The following is a 21742-nucleotide window of genomic DNA, read 5'->3' as shown; positions in this document are numbered from 1 at the left end:
GAGGTGGGCTGCAGCCTCGTCTCACTGCGGCTGTAGGATTGGAGGGATTCTTCCTCCCAGGCTCAGTGATTCTGCTTTTTCCTTTGTATTTCAGTCCTGGCTCAATGAGCCATCTCATCCTGAGATGAGTTGCTGTGGGTGAGCTTCGGGAGAAATGGCAGTGGAGGGGTGGGCAGTCGAGGGTTTTAAGACTTAATGATCAAACCAAGAGGTGGCATCAGCCCCAGGAGCCATTCCGTCTGTCAGAGTCGCCAGGCCAGTTGCTGATGCTGAGTGATGCCCAGTACCCCAGGATGGGTGTTCACTTCATCTGCCTTCAAATAGTAACCGCAGGTGTTTGAGAAACAAGCAGAGATTGGTACAGGTTCAGGAAGGTTGCGTTTCCTCCACGTGAGGTCCCTTGTAGTTGAAAATGAGCCTGGCCTGCCCCACTGGACTCGGATATAGTCCCTTTTAGCTATTTCTCTTTTTCCCTTGCTGCCTTTAAAATGCCAGTTCAAATAGCCGGGATTTGGGGATTTGTATCAAAATCACTTTAGAAACTTTTTTAGAATGCCTATTTTCAAAATACCATCCTCAGGGTGTGATTGAGCAGTGAGCCTGGGGCAGGGCCCTCCATCATGATGCCTTCTCTAAGAGCCACTGTTGTGTGAGGACGAGGTTCTGTGCACACGGGTCACCTGGAGACCTTGTTAACGTGTGGATTCCAAGGCAGCAGGGCTGGGATGGGGCCTGAGAGTCTGCGTTTTCCATGAGCTTCCGGAAGATGCTGGGGCTGCTGGTTAGGGTCCACACTTTGAGTGTCAGCACGGCTTTAAATGGTCCAGGGGTAGCAAGGTTCGTGCTGGAAGGCCACACAGGCCAAATGCGGAAGGATAAGCTAGCAAAGCCAAGGCTCTGGAGTTCTGGCGCCAGGGTGGCCTTGGGCAGGTCACTTACCTGTCCAAGGCTCCGGCCTCCTCTGTGGGGTGAGAGCAATGGTAATGGTGCCTCCCACATGAGGCTTGTGAGGGTTGGAAGAATCAGAGCATGCAGGGTTCCTCTCTGCACAGCACAGGCTCAGTAAAGGTCTGTTGATGTGAGTACTGCCCTGGATCGTTGTTGTGTGAACTCACCTGACATAAGACCTGTAGGGGTGGGGGTCTGGAAGGCAGTGTTGAGGCCATGAGCTCTCCCTGTGCCTGGACAGTTGGCCTGCTCCCTGCTTACTCTCAAGGATGCCCAGCAGCCCAGCCGCAAGAACAGAACGTGAAATCATCCTCCTTACTTTTCTACCTTTTAATCATATTTCTTGAGGATAGAGGCCTCCTCCTAAAGCTTCCTGTTTGTCCCCCCCCCTTCAAACCCAGGAGTCCTGGGCCGTTTTGTCCTTTGTAAGCCAGGTTGACAAGCCTAGGGCCAAGACACGGAGTGCAGGGCTGGGTTCTTTCTCTATGCCTGCTCTTGCTGCATCCCAAACACCACAGCATCTGGTGAGACTCAGCTTTGCTGCCCAGGCTCCAGCTGGCCTACTGCCAGGCGCAGCTCCTGGTCCTTCCCCCTCACTTAGCAGGCAGTTGGACTTGGTCCCCTTTCTCTGTGCCCTCGGGCAGGCTGCGCCTCCAAGCCATTTCAGCAAGCTAGCAAGCTGCAGCTGCAGTTTCCAGGCAGTGTTGCAGTCATGCTGCATTGCCCAGCCCTGGTTGCAGGCTTCTGGTCTGCGGTGTGCACTCAGAGAGAGGAGTCCCTGGGAACAGGGAGGGGCTGCCCCTGGGGGTTGAAAGTACCTAGGCCTGGCCAATTCTCATCTGAAGTGGGGTAGGAGGGTGTCCGTTGTCTGCATCTCTGATGGACCGTTCCCATGTAGCCTGGTCCTGCCCGCTTTCCCCCACCTGCCATCTAGAAACTAGAATCTTTGTCCCTCTACCCACTCAACAGTGTGTTGACTTGTGTATAAATGTTTCCAGGTATTCTAATTTTGTCTCCCCCATCTAAATGTAAGATCTTTAAAGCCAAGGCACATTCCTATATATTTGTATTCTTATCTTACTCTGAATCTATAGAAAACACTCAAAAACGATTGGATTGATTGGCCTCAGTGTTTGGTTTTAGCATAGCTTCTGTTAATGGTTTCTGTAGCATGTGATTGACAGAATTTTCTAGTTAGGGGCACCAGCGCTTGTCTTTTCTTCCACACTGCCCACCCATTTCCAGCTGTCCTCCCTCTCCTCCCCAAGCATGTGAGGCCCTCTAGCCATTTGTGTTTTGCTGGTAAAACCTCTATCCTCAGGTGGGCAGCTTGCTGTTTGCTGGGTTTTCAGGGGCTCAGCCACGTGATGGTCAACTGCTCTGAGAAAGTCCTTACACTGGCATACGCTAGAATCACTGACCAGTCATATTCCCCAAATCTAGACTGAGCTGGAAACTCGGGCTTAGGAAGAAGCTGGAAGAGGAGCCCAGCTCCAACCCACAGTCAGTGCCAACTCCTGCCACTCCCAGTTTCACTGTTCTGAAAGCCAATGTACTGACATTTTAAATAACGTCAGAAAGGGTTAAAAGTTCCCCACTCCCACAGTGTCTGTGTGTAAATGTATAGATCTTGGGTTTTTTGTTTGTTTGCTTGTTTTTTGGCTCCAGACCAGCTTCTGATGAGAAGAGATGTCTCTCTCCTCTTGCTGTAACGGGAGGAAACCCTAGCCAGAGAGAACCAGCAGAGCCGGGCACGGGCACTGGGCAGACAGGTAGGGTGGGGGCTCTCAAACTTCTTGAAAGTGACCCATCATAAAATATCCATTTTATATTGTGACCCAGGACACCCATACATTATATATGCAACTGGAACAGTTTTCTCAAAACTACCTAGCCTTCCCGTGTGTGATGCACTCAGACATTTTCTCCTTGCCACCCCAACATTGGCCATGACCCACTAAATTGATTTTATAACCCACTAATGGGTCATGACGCACAATTTGAAAACACTGCTCTAGGGAGCATTCCATTCTAGGATTTCCAAAACTTTTTCAGAATTCCATACTGTGCGATAAACTTTGCAATCTGGCATAAGTAGCTTCTCTGGCTTCCAAGTTGCATTTGCATTGTAGGGAGGGGATTAATGTTGCTAGGCCTGCCCTTCCCCCTCCCCACCCATCTCTATGCCAGATCTTTGTAAATTCTTTAAAGACTGTGTACATCATTTTACATTTGTATTCTTGTCTAGCCTTGAATCTGTAGGGATCACTAAAAAAAAATTTCATTGATCTCAATCCTAGGTTTTAGCAAAGATCCTACTGAATGGTTTCCTTTATTCCCACCCCCCAAAACTGAGCTGGGCTTGTCAGCCAGCAAAGCATCTATATGTGCACTCACAGCATGCCCCCTGAGCCCTACTCCATCTTGTACTGTAGTAGAGCTGGGCTGCTCCACCACAGTGAGGTGGACTCACAGCGGAGTAGACCCACAGGCAGCGTGGCTAGGCCCTTCAAGCTCAGGGACAACATCAGAAGAACTAGAAGGGCCTTCTTCAATGTCTATGACCTCAGCTGAGAGGGTGAGAGGGCCTGGTTAGGAGGCCTTGGGGTCCCCAACGCAATTAGAAGCTCCATTGACCTGTTTTACTCTTTTCCACTGTGTCTAAGACTCACACTCAGCTCAAGCTGTATGGGGTGTGGGAGAGATGGTGTCTCTCAGATTGTTTATATTCTTTAGGAAGTAGCAAGCCTTTAGAAATTTCCAGTATTGGTCTGACCTCATATTTCTTTCAGGAATTTGTTCTTTGAGTCCTGGCCTAGGTAAACAGCCTAATTCCTATGTGTGTCTGCTGGGCCACTTCTCTCTCCCCTCCCCTCCCCTCACCAGGCAAAGCAGCAGGGTGGCTTGTTTTTCTTTTCCAAAGAAAGATTCTGTTTTCTTCGCTGAGCACTGTGAGGCTTCCGGAGGTCTCGGGCCTGGCTCAGTCCAGTGAAGGTAAAGCCTCATTCTGAATACAAACTCAACCCAGGGGCCACTGCAAGCTGTCCCTGGTTTTCCCCTCACTCATCAGGGGCACAGCTTGGGGCTGGCAGTCAGCTTGTCCTTGCGATCCAAGACTGTTTATTAAGCCCCAGTGGGTACTTGGCGTGATGCTGGACCTTTTGTGTTTGAAGCTACTCCCAGTTGTCAGTTGAAGATCTGGTATTGATGACATCACTAACCCCCAGAAAAGACTGGGTTGGTTTTCTTCTTGTGGGACTGAAGGAGAACACCCACATCTCCTCCTCTATGTTTTCGCCCTCCCCAGAGTTTGACAGGAGATGACAGTGGTGGGTTGGTGGCTTCCAGCCTTGACATAATGCTTAGGCACCTTTAAGGCCCCTCCTTTGCCTTTTGCTGGACTTCCTGCAGCTTCCCCTTTCGCACCAGAAGTCCCATTAGCCTTCTGGATGCTGGTGCTAGTGACCAGGCATGAAGCTGCCTTTTTCCCCTAGGGCAAGAGCTTGGCCTCCACTGATCAGGCTAGCCCTTAGGGCCGCCCAGTCCTACATGGTATGTGACGTTCAAATCCACCTGAAAGTAGCTTCTGGTATCAGCTTCCTTGTATTTTCAACCTATTGATCAGCCTCAGTTTGCCTTTTCTGTCCTTGGAACATTTTTATACAGTGAATGTGGGTTCCTCCAGGTCAGTCAAGAGCAGTGAGGGTCTAAACCAAGAGTCATGGGACCAGCTTGTTGTTCCTGCTGTGTTGTCAGCGGTGGGCCTCAAGACTGCAGCTCAGGGGAGCAGTGCGCACCTTGGGCAGTGGGGGACAAGGGGAGGAGAGTGGTCCTCCTGGCCAGGGCAGAGCTCCTTGGAGCTCAAATAGGGGTGGGATGGAGGTCCTCAGCCTCCCTGCCATGTTGCCTTCTCCCCATGATTGCCGTCCACACCTTCTCTTGAATTGTATTGCTTTCTGACTTGAAGCACCTCATTAGCTCTACCTTTCTTGTATCTGGAGGGTGATCCTTTCACTGCTGTGACCTCAGCACACCATCCTGCGTACAGCCTCAGGGCTTCTCAGCCTCACCACTGCTGATACTTTGGGCCAGATCAGTTTTTGTCGTGGGAGACTGTCCTGTGCATTGTCGGATGTTTAGCAGCATCCCTGGCCTCTACCTACTATATACTAGAAGCCCCTTCCCCCAGTTGTGACAACCAAAAATGTCCCAGGCGGTCCAAATGTCTTCCAGGGGGCAAAGTTGCCCCCAGTTGAGAACCACTAGGCTAACTGGTCTCCCTACCCCTCTACAGCATGTTCTCTGCCAACAGCCAGATGATCCTTTTAACATTACTGTCACGCACGCCCTCTGCTCAGAGCCCTGCTGGGGCTTCCATCTCACTCAGGATGCAATCTCAAGTCCTTCCTGTGGTTCTGTCTCTAAGGCCTCAACAAGCCAGCCTCGTCTCCTTCTACTCGCTTGGGAGCTTGCTTTGCCGCAGCCCTACTGGCCTCTCTGTTGGTCATCGAACGCTCGAAGCACACTCCACCCAAGGTCTTTATGGCAGCTCTTCTGTCTGTTTGGAAAGCTCACTCCCTTGTTGCACTCAGATCTCTGGTCAAATGTCACCTTGGAGTGGCCTTTTCTGACCACCCACTTAAAATAACTCATTCTTGCTCCCCTCCCGTTACCAGTCTCTCTCACACGCATACTCTGTATTGCCTTGTTTTTCTGTATGGCACTTAGCACCACCTGACCTGTGTGTGTGCATGTCTGTCTCCTCCACGGCACTAGAATGTAAGCTTTGCGAGAGCAGGGACTTGTCTCCCCAGCGCCTGGCACGTGGAAGGTGCTCAGTCATCATTGCTCAGATGAGTGAACTCCTCCATAAAGCCTGGCTCTCCTCTCCCAGAGCAAGTGCCAGAATCCCTCTCTATGGAGGGCAGATATGGTGTTTGAGGCTCTTGTTTCCAGAGAAGCAGTGAGAGCAAAGGCTGTCGGTTCTCGGGTTCCACCAGGCACGTGCCTGCAGTCATGTCACAGAAGTGTCCAAAGTGATGCATCTTCATTTTTAAAAACCACCTGGAGCCCTCCTCACTCAGAGACACTAACATTTTTGTGTGTTATCTCTCTTTTCTTTTTTTCTGTTCAGAAACTTCTGATAGCTACATCTCTCCCTCAAGAAATGTTAATAGTTCACCACCTCAGGGGTTCAGAATTTCAGAGCCTGTGATGACAGTGGAAATCTATCCATCCACCACCTCAGATCCCACCCTAGTAACAATTTTTTTTAAACTACTTTTAGGGTGCACCTAACAAAACATGGTTATGTTTTATGGCTTAGTTTTGCTCTAGAATCTGGTGTTTTCAGAGAGCAGACACGCTGCCCTCTAGTGTTAGCCTCTTGTGGTGTCTGATGCCGGTGATAAGGGTCCTTGATCTTTTAGAGTGGGATAAGAAGAGGGCAAACTGCTGAGACCCCATGGTTTCTCCCACCTGGAGGCCTTGGTAGGCATTCAGGGCCCTGACAACATCCGCAGTCAGAGGCCACAACAGCTGCCTTCCACATGCCCCAGAAGTGAATACAGCATTTATTGCTTTTATAACCAGGAGAAGAATCACTGTTTTTTAGAATGTGTGGCTCGGCCAGAAAGATGTTTTACTCTGTTCTTATCTCTGCAGCTCTGGGGAGGGGTGAGCTTTTTATGTGGCTAAGAGAATGGACCCTGGAGCCAGACTGCCTGAGTTCAGGTCCCAGCTTCACCACTTAGGAGCTGTGTGACCGTGAACAAGTTACTTATTTTTCTCTCTCAGTTTACTTATCTGTAAAACGGGAATGACAATAATAGTAGACTTCATAGAGTCGTGGAGGATTTCATAGGTTTAAATACATTAAGTGCCTAGAAAACTGCGTGGAACGTGGTAAACGCCGGTTGTGCTGTTACTGCAAGGCAGAGGACTCCAGAGCTCCTGAACCCCCAGGAGCACAGAGGTTCCTGCCAAAATGGGGATACTGAAAGCATTGATGCAGGTAGCCTGTGACGGGAGCAAGGAGAGGAAAGGAGGACATTGGAAGGAACTGTTCAATGGAGAGGCACACAGATAGATGGGAGAGCACCGGCTTTTGGAGAAAGGCAGTGCCCAATGTGGGTGGGACATAGGGAATTGGGAGAGAAAGTTGTAAAGAGAATGGAGAGCCTTGCAAGTTGTCCTAAGCCCTTTCAGGCACCTTTTTCTCATTTTCTGGAATTCCCAAGGGACGGGAATATAGCCAGAATAGTGGCCACCGCACCCCTTTCTTCTCCCTGCCCCTCCCACTCTGCTCCCAGCATTGTCAGGGCTTGGGAGAAGCCCTTGTCATGGAAGATTAGAGGAGCCTGGAGACCGAGCTTCACAGTGGAGTGGAGTCATACTCTGGCAAAAGGCCCAGCGCAGGTCAGGAGAGCCACATCCAGAGGACAGCGTTAGCTAACCAGGCTCCCTTTCTCCAGGACACTGGGAACTGCCAGCCCTGCAGGCCTTGGCAGAGGTTCTGCAAAGAGAGGAAGGAGAAAACCTGCCTTTGGCCTTGAGTCATGCCAGCTTTTACTAGCTGTGTTGTTCCTGCTTCAGCCTGTCAGAGCAGGAGCCTCAGTTTCCCCTAAGCCCGCAGGCAGTGGCAGTGTCCCACAGCCAGGGTGCAGTGAGGCTGTGCAGTGTCCCACCAACGACTGCACTGATTTAGAGTCTGCGCCTGTGCCACTCCCTTCATTTCCTGGCAGCTCTCTCAGGGACCAACACAAATGCCGAGGTCGGAACATATCTGCAGACTCGATTTGGGTCTCTTCTCAGGGATCCCTGAGCAGGTGAGGCAGCCTGTGCCGGCTGCTGCAGCTCACACCAAAGATGACATCCCCTCCCGCTCCACATAGCGCGGTACCTCTCTCATTGGATTTCCCATTACTGCAACTTCTGGTTTCTATGGCAACTTGTCAAGACCTGCAATTGTGGCTTTTTGAAGTCTAAAATGGGAGCAGAGGTTTGCGATAGGGTGGGGACATGGTATTTTCAATACCATGATTTAGGCACAGAGGGTTACAGGATAGGAAGTTGTTTGAGTTAGAAAAGTGGCACCATCACCCCAGCACAGCCTTACAGGGCTCCACATGGCCCCTCTAAGCCTGCTGGGATCTCTGAGCGGAGGGAAGAAGAGCCTGAGCTCAGCGTCTTCAGCCTATGCCCCAGGGAACAACGGAGTCAGGTGGGGTGATCACAGCTGGTGTTTGCTGAGCTCTTACTGTGTGCTAGGTGCCCTGTGACCGTCTGTGCTTTCGTTGCCTTATTAATCCCCTCAACCACTTGGAGACGGCTGCTGTCACCCCGTTTCATACATGTGGACGTGAGCGATGTGCCTCACGTTTCAGGGCTGCCACACGTAAGTGCCTAGTTAACACCTGGGCTCTCTCTTGTCTGGGTCATGGCTTACGTTCCCTGTAGGAAAATCTCCATTGCTTGTTGATGGGGGGAGTGCCCCTTGCTTCCCCATTTACTTTTTTGTAAGTCACAGCCTACTGATAGCAGAGTTTGTTTTAGTCATCATTGCCAAAATTTCGGTGACCTTGAGCCAGTGTCTTCCTCTTTCCATGTCTCAGTTCTTCCATAGAGGTCACCTTTCCATGCCCCAGGGCTTGGAGTAGGGAGAGTGAGCTTGAGGAGTCTTCAGTTGGGTGGTGGTGTTTGAAAGAAGATCTCTTCCATCCCTGTGGTTTGGGGTCTTGGAGGTGGGCAGTCACAGAGAGCACCCGTTACCATGACTCAGTGAAGAACTCAGAGGAGCAGCCCCAGGTTTGGGGAACCAGCAAAGACACCCTGGCCAGGTGGAGAACCATCTCCTGGCTGGGCTGTTGGAGGGGGATCCAGTGCCCGGCAGAGGGATGGGGTGGCTCTCATGAGGCCCTGGCTGTCCTCTCAGAGGCGGCTGCTGCTAGGTGTTCATGGAGGGATGGGTCAGGTGCTAGCTATGCAGCTGGCCAGGCTCCAAAAGCCGGCTGTCCTGAGAGTTACTCAGCAGCCCGCAGTCCTCCGCAGCGCAGTAGATAAGGAACAGGCTGCAGGTGGTCAGGAAGGATAGCCCAGATTAGAAGGTGGTGTCAGGTGATAGCAGGCTTCAGGGTGACCCACACAGCCCCGTGTCATGCTCCGCCTCCACCCTACTCTGTACTCAGCACTCATCAGCAGGGTCGGAGGGCAGGCACCTGCAGAAGGTAGAAAAAGGATTTCACTTATAGCAAAATGTTTTGCTCTCTGTGGAACGGCCCGTTAAATCTTTAATTTATGGGCCGGCCCCGTGGCTTAGCGGTTAAGTGCGCGTGCTCCGCTGCTGGTGGCCCGGGTTCGGATTCCGGGCGCGCACCAACGCACTGCTTTTCTGGCCATGCTGAGGCCGAGTCCCACATACAGCAACTAGAAGGACGTGTAGCTATGACATACAACTATCTACTGGGGCTTTGGGGGAAAAAAATAAATAAAAATTAAAAAAAAATAAAATAAATGAAGCCTCGTGTGATCTGTCATTTAGCTATACTTTTCAGTATGATCAGAATTACCTCCAGTAAACATAATGTTTGCCTTCGGTGGGGGAGGTAGTACCTGGAGTTCTGTCTCTTAATCTGGGTGCTGTTAGGGGGTGTGTACAGTTTGCAAAAATTGAGCTCAACGTTTAGGACTTGTGCACTTAGCTGTATGTATGTTACACTCCACGAAGAAGTTGGAAGAAAAATGTATTCTGTAGTGACTTCAAAGGCCATCCTCTCACATCTGTGTTTTCTTTTACAGCTAAAACTAGAGGACCGCTCCGTGGTGCCCCGGGATGTGGTCCGGCACATGCGATCCACCGTGAGTCCTGCGTTCCCACCCCTGGTGGGGGGTTGCCTAGGGATTGTCTGGGCCGGGTCTCCCGTGGTGGCTGGCACTGTGCACCTACACGGGCCTGGATGCCTTCTCCTCCCCAGGACAGTCAGTGTGGCACTGTGATAGACGTCAGCATCGACTGCGCCGTCAAGCTCATCGGCACCAACTGTATCATCTATCCTGTCAACAGCAAGGACCTCCAGCACATCTGGGTGAGCCTCCCCACCTGCCAGCCCTCTTCTGATTTTCTTCTCTCTGCTCTCCGGTCCTCTCCATGGCACGCAAGTGCTGCGCCTTCCAGGTCAGCTCACTCCCTTGTAAGCTGATTGTCTCTTCCTATGAGTAAGCCACATAGACATGAGGTCAGACGCGTCCTGACATCTCCAACATAGATCTCAGGTGTCATTTCCTTTCTCCTCTAACACTTTTTTTTAACAAATTTCTTTTCAATAATTTATTTTTTAAATGATTTCAAACTTACCGAAAAGTTGTAAGTTCCTATGTCCCCTGCATCATCCAAGTTCCTCAGCTGTTGACATTTCACCCATTTGCTCCATCACCTTTCCTCCCTCCTTCTCCACATCTCCTTCTCTCTCTATAGTCTTTTTTGCTGAAACATTTGAGAGCAAGCTACAAACAGGATGCCCCATGACCGCTAAGTACCACAATGTGTATTGCCCCAAAACAAAAACACTGTCCTGTAACCACCAGTCAGCCCCCAGTTTAGGAAATCAGCACTGATAGATTACTGTCCCATCCACAGACCCCATTCAGTTGTCCCAACAATATCCTTTTTCCCTTTCTCATCTAGGATTCCATTCAGAAACACACTTTGCATTTAGTTGTCGGCTCCCTGATTCCTGCAGTCTGGAACAGTTGTTCAGTCTTGTTTTGTCTTCCATATCCTCATACATTCCGTTGGATGACTCTGAGTTTGGAGCTCTCAGACGTTGCCTCTTGATCAGCCTCAGGCCCTGCATTCTTGGCAGGACTGCCCCATAAGTGCCGCTGAGCTCGTTCCTGACCCATAGCCTCCAGTGGCTGCACCAGGGGAATGCTCACCTTGATCCCTGGTTGTGTGGGTGTCTGCTATGCCCCTCCACCATCAAGTCACCATTTACCCCTTTTGATTATCTGTTGTGGGGAGATATTCTGGGATTGTGTTAATAACCTGTTGCTTGTCAAACCCCAATCCACCAGCCTTAGTCTCCATTAACAATTCCCACCTGAACCAACCCAGCACTCTGATGGTCACTAAATGGTAATTTTATGACTCCATTGTTCTCTCCTCATTTTTAGTAGTTGGCATTCTACTGTGTGGAAGAGCTTTACCTTCTGCCCCATTGATTTATTTATTCATTTTTTTATATCAGTATGGACTCAGAGATTCCTGTTTTATTCAATTGGTTGTAATCCATTACTACCATTATTTGTTTTATTGCTTCAGGTATCCCAGATTTGGCCAATAGGCACCCCTTCAAGCTGGCGTCTGTGTCCTTTGGACATGTCCCCATCATTTTTTTTTCTAGCACCTTCTTAACTTTCCACCTTGTGTTTTGTTCTGATCTAGCCTTGGAATCAGCTGTTTCTCCAAGGAGCCTTAGTTCCTCTCAGAGGAGAATGATATTTTAAAAACCAAGATCTGAATGCGTGCTAGGTATACTAATTGCTACTAGTCCCTTTCAGGACAGCACTAGGAAATGCACGTACAGTCATACATCGCTTAACAACAGGGATACATTCTGAGAAATGCGTCGTTAGGCGATTTTGTTGTTGGGTGAACATCATAGAGTGTACTAACACAAACCTAGATGGTATAGCCCACTACACACTTAGGCTATAGGGTACTGATCTTATGGGACCACCATTGTATATGCGGTCTGTCATTGACCGAAACATCATTTTGCAGCTCATGACTGTATGTTACACATTTAGACATACACACATCTAAGTTTGTCAGTACCTATTCTATGTATACATTAAAATGTATGAGTTCATCCTGATACCTCTAATTCCATTTCAACACCCCAGATTCTTTCTCTCCTTCCCCGTTATATATTAGTGAGTACCTTCCCCAACAGTGAGAAACTTGGCCCTTGATAGCCTCAGTATATTTATTTATTTACTTAAAACACTTTACTTATTTATCCATGTAACCAATCTCCACCTGCCACCTCCACAGCCCGCTCCCACCCAAGAGTCCTGTGTCTTTGGATGCTGTCAGGCCCCTGCATGACTCACCATCACCATCAGGCAGCCCCCCACCACCTCCTCCTCCTCACTGGGAAGGGGAGTTGGGATGCAACTTAGAACTTGGGGGGAAAGCCTATTGTAGCAGTTATTTAGGTCCAGTAGCCGACTGGTCCAGGCAATAAGCTATCTAGATCCTTCTTCCTCTGTCTCAGTGGGGCAAAGAGGAATTGATGCCCCGGACACCAGTGTCATCTGCCATCTCTCACACCCCCGTCCCCTTGATCTGCAGCCCTTCATGTATGGGGACTACATTGCCTATGACTGCTGGCTGGGGAAAGTCTATGACTTGAAGAACCAGATCATCCTGAAGCTGTCCAACGGTGCCAGGTACATGTCTCGCCACAGAGGAGCCGTCCACTCAGCAGCAGCAGCCTGCTGAAAAGAGGGGAGAAGGGTGTTTGCTCATGGGCCTGTGATGATGGGTTTCATCGAGAGCCATGGCAGATGCTGCAGGCATTTGGGGCCTGACCCTGGGCTGGTCTCCTTATTGCTCTGGCCTAATTCTCTCACTCAGTTTCTGCTCTTTGCTCCCTCTTGGCTTGGGGAGAGAGGCATTATCTTTTAGAATATCTGCTGGGGCTGATGTTTTATTTTAGACACTTTAGTGATGGTTAGCCCTCAGATATGGGGTCAGGGTCTTGTTCATTTTAGGAGAGTCACTTGTACCAGTACAGAGGCTGAGCTGTGGAAAGAGCATGAATTTTGCCATTTTAAGGCATGCTGACATTTGACGCCTCTGGATAACTCTTTTTGATATTGATCAGCACCATACTGTGTCCTGGCTGCCATGCCTCCCCTGAGACTCAGTCACTGTGCTCTGGTGAGACCAAGCCCCTGTTCACTGTTTCAGGTGCTCCATGAACACAGAAGATGGTGCCAAGCTCTATGATGTCTGCCCACACGTCAGCGACTCGGTTTGTTTGCTCCACCCAGGCGGGCTTCTTGGTGGGGGAGGCTTCTTGGGGGCGGGCCTCAGGGCGGCCACCAATCTCATGCTTCTTAGCCCTCTGGACTGCACAGGAAGGAAGACTTCTCAGCAGAGAGCTTGTAGCTGTCCCGGGCTAAGTGCTGCTTCTAGGCAAAGTGTTTTCCTAGAAAAGGGGTGGATGTGTACCAAAAGGTCTAAAAGTTTGGGTGTGGGCAGAAAGTATTAGAACTTTTCTTTGCATTTTGTTAATTTTTCAGCTCATTCTTTTAAAAATCTCCATTTTTCTGTTTTCGAGTATATGTAGTATTTTACTACAATCTGATATTTTAGAACAGTAGTATATGATACAATTTGTAAACAGGTATCCTTCAGGGGGTGTGTGTATGATCAAGTTTGGGGACCCCTACCCTCTAGAGCTTTAATCCTCAAAGTGTCACCCCCTCGACCAACAACATTCACATGGCCTGAGAGCTTGTTAGAAACAAAGTGAGTCAAATGTGCATTTTGAGAAGATCCTTGGGTGATTTATAGGCACCTTAGGTTTGAGAGGTGCTGCTCTGGAGCCTTAGAGTTTGTTTTAGCCTGTGGGGGAGTGCAGGTATTGGGTGAGCAGGGGCCAGGGAAGGAGTGGGGGGCAGGTACAGAGAGCACCTTCCCTGAGGAGGCATGGCTCACAAGAACTTTCCTCTGGCCCCAAATCCTGCAGGGTCTGTTTTTTGATGATTCCTACGGCTTCTACCCAGGCCAGGTGCTCATTGGCCCCGCCAAGATCTTCTCCAGCGTCCACTGGCTCTCGGGAGTCAAGCCTGTGCTTAGCACCAAGAGCAAGTTCCGAGTGGTGGTGGAGGAGGTAGGGGCTGTGGATGAATGAGGGGTGGGGTCAGAGTCCTTGACCCCCAACTGGAGCTGAGCTTCTGCACACGGCTTCCTTGCCTGCTCTGAAGGCTAAGCCCTGCTACTCAGCGTCTGGGCCCCGTTGATCTGAGAGGGCTTTGAGGATAAAAAGAACGCAGGCTGTGGTCGTGGAATGACCAATAGGAGGATGTCTCCCGGCCTGACCAACCTGGGTTAAGCAAGGTGGAAGAGTGGCAAGTGGCAGGTCCACTGGGCTCTAACTGGTGGTGATCCTGGGGTGGGGCTGTAGTTACGGGTGGGGCCTGCTCTGAGGGTATCATACTTGGTGCTACACTGTGAAGACCTGCTTTCCTGCTCTGGAGGTCAGGTGAGCTCTGGGCAGCTGCTTAAAGTGAGAGCCGTTAAAACCTGCTGACCATGGCCCTGTCCCACCCACCAACTCCAGGTGCAGGTTGTGGAGCTGAAAGTCACATGGATTACCAAGAGTTTCTGTCCAGGGGGCACGGACAGCGTCAGCCCCCCGCCCTCTGTCATCACCCAGGAAAACCTAGGCAGGTGAGTGGCTCTAGCGTGCCGCCCACTCCAACAACCCCAGGGGCATGCCCTGAGCAAGTCTCTGGCCCAAAGTCACAGGTGCCTGGAGGGCCAAGAACACTGCTGGCCCAGCCCCCGCTTCTCCTCCCTTCCCCTCCCAGGGTGAAGCGTCTCGGATGCTTTGACCATGCTCAGCGGCAGCTTGGGGAGCGCTGTCTGTATGTCTTTCCAGCCAAGGTAGAGCCGGCCAAGATTGCCTGTGAATGTCCAGAAAAACACTGCGCCCAGGGGGAGGGCTCTATGGCCAAGAAGGTATGTCCTTGGGGTTGGGGTTGGCGGGCGTTTGAGGAACTGGCCTTGAGCCATTTCCACAGCCAAGAAGGACAGTCTGTGCTTTAGGCCTTGGGGGGCAGCCCTGATGACTCTTGCAGGCCACTTAGGTGTGTATAGCTATCCCCCCTCAGACCAAGCTGCCTGGGGTCAGGCCTGCCTGGGTGTCCCACACACCCAGCGCGGAGCCATGTCAGCCCTGCTGCTCCACAGCTCCCGCCCTCCCTGCTCTGCCCTCACAGGTGAAGCGCCTATTGAAGAAGCAGGTTGTGAGGATCATGTCTTGCTCCCCGGACACACAGTGCTCCAGGGACCATTCCATGGAGGACCCAGGCAAGAAAGGAGGGGCCAGAGCCAAGAGTGAAGCAGGGTCTGCTAGCCCTGAGGAGACGCCTGATGGGTCCGCCAGCCCGGTGGAGATGCAGGACGAGGGACCAGAGGAAGCCCAAGAAGTGGGTGAGCAGCTGCCCCCCTTCCTGCTGAAGGAAGGTGGAGACGACAGGCTGCACTCGGCAGAGCAGGATGCAGATGATGAGGCCGCCGATGACACGGATGACACCAGCTCGGTGACCTCCTCTGCCAGCTCCACCACCTCCTCCCAAAGCGGCAGCGGTGCAAGTCGCAAAAAGAGCATCCCCTTGTCTATCAAGAACTTAAAGCGAAAACACAAGCGGAAGAAGAATAAAATCACTCGTGACTTCAAGCCGGGGGACAGGTAAACCCAGAGGGCACCCTCTCCTTCCCAGCTGAGTGTCTAGCCTGAGACCATTCACACGCACACGGATGTGTACACATGGTCTGCAAGCCCTATAAAGGCTCAGGGGTGCCCTGCCAAGATGGCATAGGTGCCTAGGGTTGGCCTGGGTGTCAAGGAGAGATCTGGGAGTGAGGTGGAGAGTGGGTTGGTTGCGTTGGCCCCAAGTCTGGCCTCTGGACCCACATTCACTTGAGCTGTGCCAAACGGGGCCCCTCTCAGAGGAGGTCGCAGGGCATGGGAACTGCAGGTGAGCATCCACTCACCTGTTTTTCTTCCATCTTGCCTGAGATTGAGAGTTTCAGGCTACCAAGCCCACAGAGAGGGAGGAGTAGAAAGAGTACTTGCCCTTTCCTCTGGGAAGGGTTTTGTGTGGCCTGGCTCACTGGTACCTCCTGCAGGGTGGCAGTGGAGGTGGTGACCACGATGACCTCAGCAGACGTGATGTGGCAGGACGGCTCTGTGGAGTGCAACATCCGCTCCAACGACCTCTTCCCCGTGCACCACCTAGACAACAATGAGTTCTGCCCTGGAGACTTCGTGGTGGATAAGCGAGGTAGTGCCAGCTCCAGAAGGCCGTCCCTGCTGAGGGCCCAGGCAGGGCTTGGGGATAATGGGCCAGAGGTCTCAGGGTCAGGGTGGAGACTCCCCTCTTGAAGGTGACTTGCTCTTTTGCGGACTAGGGGAGCCTTTTCTGACCTCTACTAACATAGCCAGGGAACATCTGTGTTCTATGCCTTGCTGTTGTTGAGATGTAATGGGTGGGTGGGTGGCAGGCGGCACCACCAGGGCTCCCTAGCTAGTTGTGTTCCCTCCTCTGGTTCCCTAGTCCAGAGCTGTCCAGACCCCGCTGTCTACGGTGTGGTGCAATCTGGGGACCATGTGGGTCGCACCTGCATGGTGAAGTGGTTCAAGCTGCGGCCAAGTGGGGACGACGTGGAGGTGAGCGTGTGCAGCCCTCGCTTCTGCCTTCAGGGTTGGCTCTGGTGGGCTGGGTATGGGGCCCCGTCGGCTCATGACAACCCATCTTATGCCCCAGCTGATTGGAGAAGAGGAAGATGTGAGCGTCTACGACATTGCTGACCACCCTGACTTTCGCTTCCGCACGACCGACATCGTCATCCGCATTGGCAATACTGAGGATGGAGGTCCTCACAAGGAGGACGAGGTACATCCAAGTTCAAGTTTCGTTGGCTGCTCCCCATCCCATGCAGCAGCTGCAGTCCCTGGTGATGCCACCAGGTGGCTCCAGGAGATAAGACCTGCAAGTTTTCTGGGCTCCCTGTCTCCGCCTTAAGCTCCTTCCCTGGCAGAGCCCGCAGTGGAGCTGCCACTCAACCTGACCACCCACGCAAGGACTCACCTGCCTGCCAGGATCAGAGGTCACTACATAGCTGCTCCTTGAGCCCCACTGGTTCCATTCATTAGGGAAGCCTAGCTCCTTGTCCTAAGTGCCATGAGCATAATGTCGAGTGCTGTAGGAGAGGCTCGGGAAGGTGGCGTCTGAGCTGGTCCTTGGAGAACAGGTGGGTGGGTGGGTGGGGTCAGGCAGATTCCAGGCAGAGGAATAGTAGGAACGAAAGTCCTGAGGCAGGACTCCCATCCTGGGAATGTCAAGAATCCAGGAGGCACCAGAGTGCTGTAGGTAGGAAGGGAGTGCGTGCAAGCTTATGTTCTCAACTGCCAGGGGAAGAGGTGGAAGCTCAGTGGACACTGCATGTTGGAACTATTTGAACAAGAGGGTCCTAACTTGAGTTGCTGGCCGTGGGCTCTGGCCACACCCACATCCCTCCATCCTCACAGCCTCGCCCTCACCACCCACTGCTGCAGCTCCCTTTTGGAGGTTGTCTGGCTCTTGCCCCTCCTGGAGTGCTGTACCCTTGACCCTGTCCCATTTGCCCTGCAGCCATCAGTGGGCCAGGTGGCCCGTGTGGACGTCAGCAGCAAGGTGGAGGTGGTGTGGGCTGACAACTCAAAGACCATTATCCTGCCCCAGGTAAGAGCCTGCCAAGACCCAAAGCACTCGGCTTGCAACTATGGCAGCTGGGCTGGGAGCCATGGCCTGTCTCCTGCTCCTGCTCAAGAAACAGGAAGATGAACTCTCGGATCTTCCTGGCGAGGGAGTCTTCTTTTGGGTATTAGGGTCTTGGGGAAAGCTTAAGAGGAAGGGCACACAAGGCCCTGGGGTGAAGGAGTCCCGAGAACAGAGTTAGCCCACAGCTGATCCGTAGTCTCGCCCCACCTGGCAGGCTCCTCAGGTTGCCAGGTACGTGTAGATTTTCATAAGCTTCTTGGATTTTCCTGGATCCCCATCTCACTGTGCTAAGAAAACTCAGGTTACTTCCTGGAGGAGAGAGCCTCTCCCACCAAGATTTCTAGGAAAACTTGCACAGATCAGGAAGAGAAAGGAGATGAGCTGGCCCCCATCCCAGCCCCAACTGGTGGGTTCTGAGCAGCAAGGCTGTTCTTGGTACCATTCTTTTGCCCCCTTGTTTAAGCCCATCTGCTCACCCCAGTTCCCCTTTCCTGGTACCTTCACAGGGTGGGGGAGGGAGTGGCTCACCCCCTTGTCTAGGCAACCATTGCAGGGACGTGGGAACAGGATGTGACACAGGCCAGCTCTCCCGAACTTCCCCCTCCCCGCATGTTCCCAGCTCCCAATGCAGCCCCACAAAGGCCACTGACCTGAGTCTTCTGGAGGTGGGGCTGGGTTTGCCCCCAAGGGCAAATGCTGACCTGACCAAGTGCACACGGGGAGGGGAGGCTGGGACAGGCTGGTGGCTGGGGCTTCGGGTCCTGCTGGAGGTGATGGGTGAAGGCACCTTTCAGAGACTTAGGGAGCACCTAGCACAGAGTAGTCCAACTATAGAGTCCAGAGCAGGAAAGAGGAAGGGTAGAGTGGGGCTGCCGAGGCCTTGGTGCGCCCAGTCACCATCAGCTCTGAGGGTCGGAGTCCCCAGAGCCTGGCAGAGCTCCTCTGAGTTGCCTGCGTCTGTCTGTCCCCAGCACTTATACAACATTGAGTCTGAGATCGAGGAGTCAGACTACGACTCGGTAGAAGGCAGCACAAGTGGGGCATCCTCGGATGAGTGGGAGGACGACAGTGACAGCTGGGAGACAGACAATGGGCTGGTGGAGGACGAGCACCCCAAGATAGAAGAGCCCGCCATCCCACCCACTGAGCAGCTGATGGCCCCTGAGGAGGACAAGGGGGTGGTGATCAGTGAAGAGGCTGCCACGGCTGCCATTCAGGGGGCTGTGGCTATGGCCACCCCTGTGGCTGGGCTGATGGAGAAGGCCGGCAAGGACGGGCCCCCGAAGAGCTTCCGGGAGTTGAAAGAGGCCATCAAGATCCTGGAGAGCCTCAAGAACATGACTGTGGAGCAGCTTCTGACGGGCTCGCCCACCTCACCCACAGTGGAGCCTGAGAAACCAACTCGGGAAAAGAAGTTTCTGGATGACATCAAGAAGCTGCAGGAAAACCTCAAGAAGACCCTGGACAATGTGGCCATTGCAGAGGAGGAGAAGATGGAAGCAATGCCGGACACAGAGCGCAAGGAGGACAAGCCCGAGGGGCAGTCACCTGTGAAGGCAGAGTGGCCCAGTGAGACCCCGGTGCTCTGCCAGCAGTGTGGCGGCAAGCCCGGAGTCACCTTCACCAGCGCCAAGGGCGAGGTCTTCTCGGTGCTAGAGTTTGCGCCCTGTGAGTTAGCCCTGTTTGTGTTAACAGATCTGGAGGCCAAGTGGCTACCCACTCCCAGCCCCCAGCTACCACCTGGCGGGAGAAAACTATTTCCCTGGTATGGTCACTGGACCTGGTGCCAGGAGAGGTGGGTGGGAAACATGGGCTTATTCATCCGTCCGGGGAGCACACCCAGCAGCTCCTCCCTCCAGGCCAAGCTTCCCAAGGGTGGCAGCTGTGTTTCCAGATAGAGCTCCCAGGGTCTTGCCATTAGGGATTGACCATTCTCTTCCCTCTCTAGCAAATCACTCTTTTAAGAAAATTGAGTTCCAGCCCCCAGAAGCCAAGAAGTTCTTCAGCACAGTGCGGAAGGAGATGGCACTGCTGGCTACCTCGCTGCCCGATGGCATCATGGTCAAGACTTTTGAGGATAGAATGGCAAGTAGCCTGGCGTGGGCTTGGTGTGGGCAGGTGCAGGTATGCTATGTGGGTGCTTGGTGCCCAAGAGACTGCCAGTCTTGGGCTCCTGGACCTCAGGACTGAGCGGCACCTGAGAGAGGCCGCCTACAGCCCCTTACAGGGCAGGGAACAGGCTAAGTCAGGTGAGGAGCAAGAGGCCTACATGTATCTAGACCAGATGGTTCGTTCTTTCCTTCTCCTTTTTAAAGTTAGTTAAATTATATAATTATTACCTGAGTCTGCTCTTCTTTTTGAAAAATTAGAACATTATAGAAAAAACTAAAGTTGCCGTGACCAATCCTCACCCAGAGATTATGACTTGAGGAGTTTCGTGGATCTCCTTCCAGATGACCTTTTTTTATATTTTTACGTTCTCATGCATCGCCACAAACACATAGTATTTTGTATTCATGTATATAATTTGCTTTTTTCACTCAACAGGCTGACTTTTGAGACCTACCCACGTTGATTCATATTGATCTAGTTCATTCCTTTTTAGCTACAAAATAGTATCCCTCATGTGGCCACGTCACTCCACTTTCCACTTCTTCATGGCCTGCCCCAGCATTTGAGTCATGCTGCCGGAGGCAGTGTGAGCACCTCTTTGTTCCAGGAACGGGCAAGCCCATTCCGTCTGCCACCATATTTATTCAACAAACCTTTACTGGGCCCCTGCTGTTTGACGGGCACTGTGCGAGACACTGAATTTGAGTGTGACCGAGGCCTCAGCTCTAACCCAGCCCTGAAGGAAGGGGCCTACGAAGAGGGGCACTGTTCAGATGGACCCACAGCAGGCCAGAAACCACAGAGCAGGGCTGGGAGCTCATAGACTGTCAGTGCCGCTCAAAGTTCTTAATAATTCTTTTGGATTTTCTTGGGTTGTAGTAAAATTTCTTTTGAAAATTCCAACCCATCTCAGATCTGCTGAGAGAAGAAGGGAACGGTATTTTTTGTTTTTTTCTGTTTTTTTCCTAATCTTAGAGGGAAAAGGAATTCGTGTACTATCTTGTGGCCCACAGGGTGGCAACCAGTAAGAATAGACACGAGAGGATTATGTCATTCCAGTTAGTACTTTGCCCTCACCGTTTTCCCAGCTCATCCCTCACCCCCATGCGCATGGCCCTGGCAGCTGATACCACCCCCCACCTCCCTACACTCGCAGATTTCGCATGTCGAAAGAGTCTCCATAGTGACTTAATGACCTGAGTTTCTTTGGTGGTCTCCCAGCATTTTCTCCTGTAGTTCAAATCGCCTTGTCCCTCTGGTTCTCTAAAAGCAAGTACAGCCTTGCCATCCTGGAATGTTCTTTCATCTTCTCATTGGTTGTAATTGTTGCTTGCCTTGTTGGAGTAGGGGTCAGGGCAGGTGTTTTGAGGAATACAACTTAAAAGTAATGATTTATGAAGGAAAAACCTGGTAGAATAAAAACCAGTTTGGAAAATTCCTTTTATACCAGGAGTTAAAAGATACCAAGTAGATCTACACAGAGATCTTTGCATTTAGCTTCCCTGTTCCTGGTGGCGTCCCAGGGAGCTGCTCCTCCTCCACTCACTGCACAGCACTCTGGAAAAGAGCAAAACCAGACAACACATGCAGAAGCCCCCCACCAACCTCAGCCTTCCCTCCCTGTAGGACCTCTTCTCGGCCCTAATCAAGGGCCCCACTCGCACCCCCTATGAGGATGGCCTCTACCTGTTTGATATCCAGCTCCCCAACATCTACCCGGCCGTGCCCCCCCACTTTTGCTACCTCTCCCAGTGCAGTGGCCGCCTGAACCCCAACCTGTATGACAACGGGAAGGTGTGTGTCAGCCTCCTGGGCACCTGGATTGGAAAGGTGAGCACGGTGCCAGCACCCAGTCGGGATACGGGGAGAGCCAGTGTGGTGGGGTGTCTGGGACAGAGTTGATCGTGCTGTCTATGTATTTCAGGGGACAGAGAGGTGGACAAGCAAATCTAGCCTTCTGCAGGTGCTCATCTCCATCCAAGGTACCATGGGTAGGATGCGGAGGACTGCTGGGGGGCACAGTGACTCTGGCCTGAGGCTCCCTCCAGGTCTTTCCATCCCCCACCTCTTGCCTGTAGCTCTGGCTGTCCCCTCTGGGGTTGAGGTCAGGCCTGCCCTAATG

At 52.1% G+C, this 21742-nt stretch overlaps 1 protein-coding gene across 3 annotated transcripts in view; it reads left to right on the top strand.

Moving 5' to 3' along the window:
* The window catches only part of UBE2O (ubiquitin conjugating enzyme E2 O), a 59212-nt gene that overhangs the window by 35241 nt on the left and 2229 nt on the right, over positions 1-21742 (top strand). The window contains exons 2-17 of one of the 3 annotated variants that reach the window (XM_087441658.1): positions 9745-9804; positions 9921-10031; positions 12302-12399; positions 12923-12986; positions 13707-13850; positions 14301-14410; positions 14551-14626; positions 14962-15434; positions 15875-16029; positions 16303-16415; positions 16513-16641; positions 17380-17469; positions 18480-19176; positions 19457-19593; positions 21247-21450; positions 21545-21611. In XM_087441658.1, coding sequence (XP_087297784.1) covers positions 9745-9804; positions 9921-10031; positions 12302-12399; positions 12923-12986; positions 13707-13850; positions 14301-14410; positions 14551-14626; positions 14962-15434; positions 15875-16029; positions 16303-16415; positions 16513-16641; positions 17380-17469; positions 18480-19176; positions 19457-19593; positions 21247-21450; positions 21545-21611 — 2728 coding nt within the window. Of the gene's footprint in view, positions 1-9744; positions 9805-9920; positions 10032-12301; positions 12400-12922; positions 12987-13706; positions 13851-14300; positions 14411-14550; positions 14702-14961; positions 15435-15874; positions 16030-16302; positions 16416-16512; positions 16642-17379; positions 17470-18479; positions 19177-19456; positions 19594-21246; positions 21451-21544; positions 21612-21742 lie in introns of all 3 variants that reach the window. The other 2 variants (XM_004432799.3, XM_087441656.1) reach the window with 2 other exon arrangements.

Source organism: Ceratotherium simum, chromosome 16 (assembly GCF_057802395.1).
Source record: "Ceratotherium simum simum isolate JZ-2026a chromosome 16, ASM5780239v1, whole genome shotgun sequence".
Classification (NCBI taxonomy): Eukaryota; Metazoa; Chordata; class Mammalia; order Perissodactyla; family Rhinocerotidae; genus Ceratotherium; species Ceratotherium simum.
This window is presented reverse-complemented; position numbering and strand designations above follow the sequence as displayed.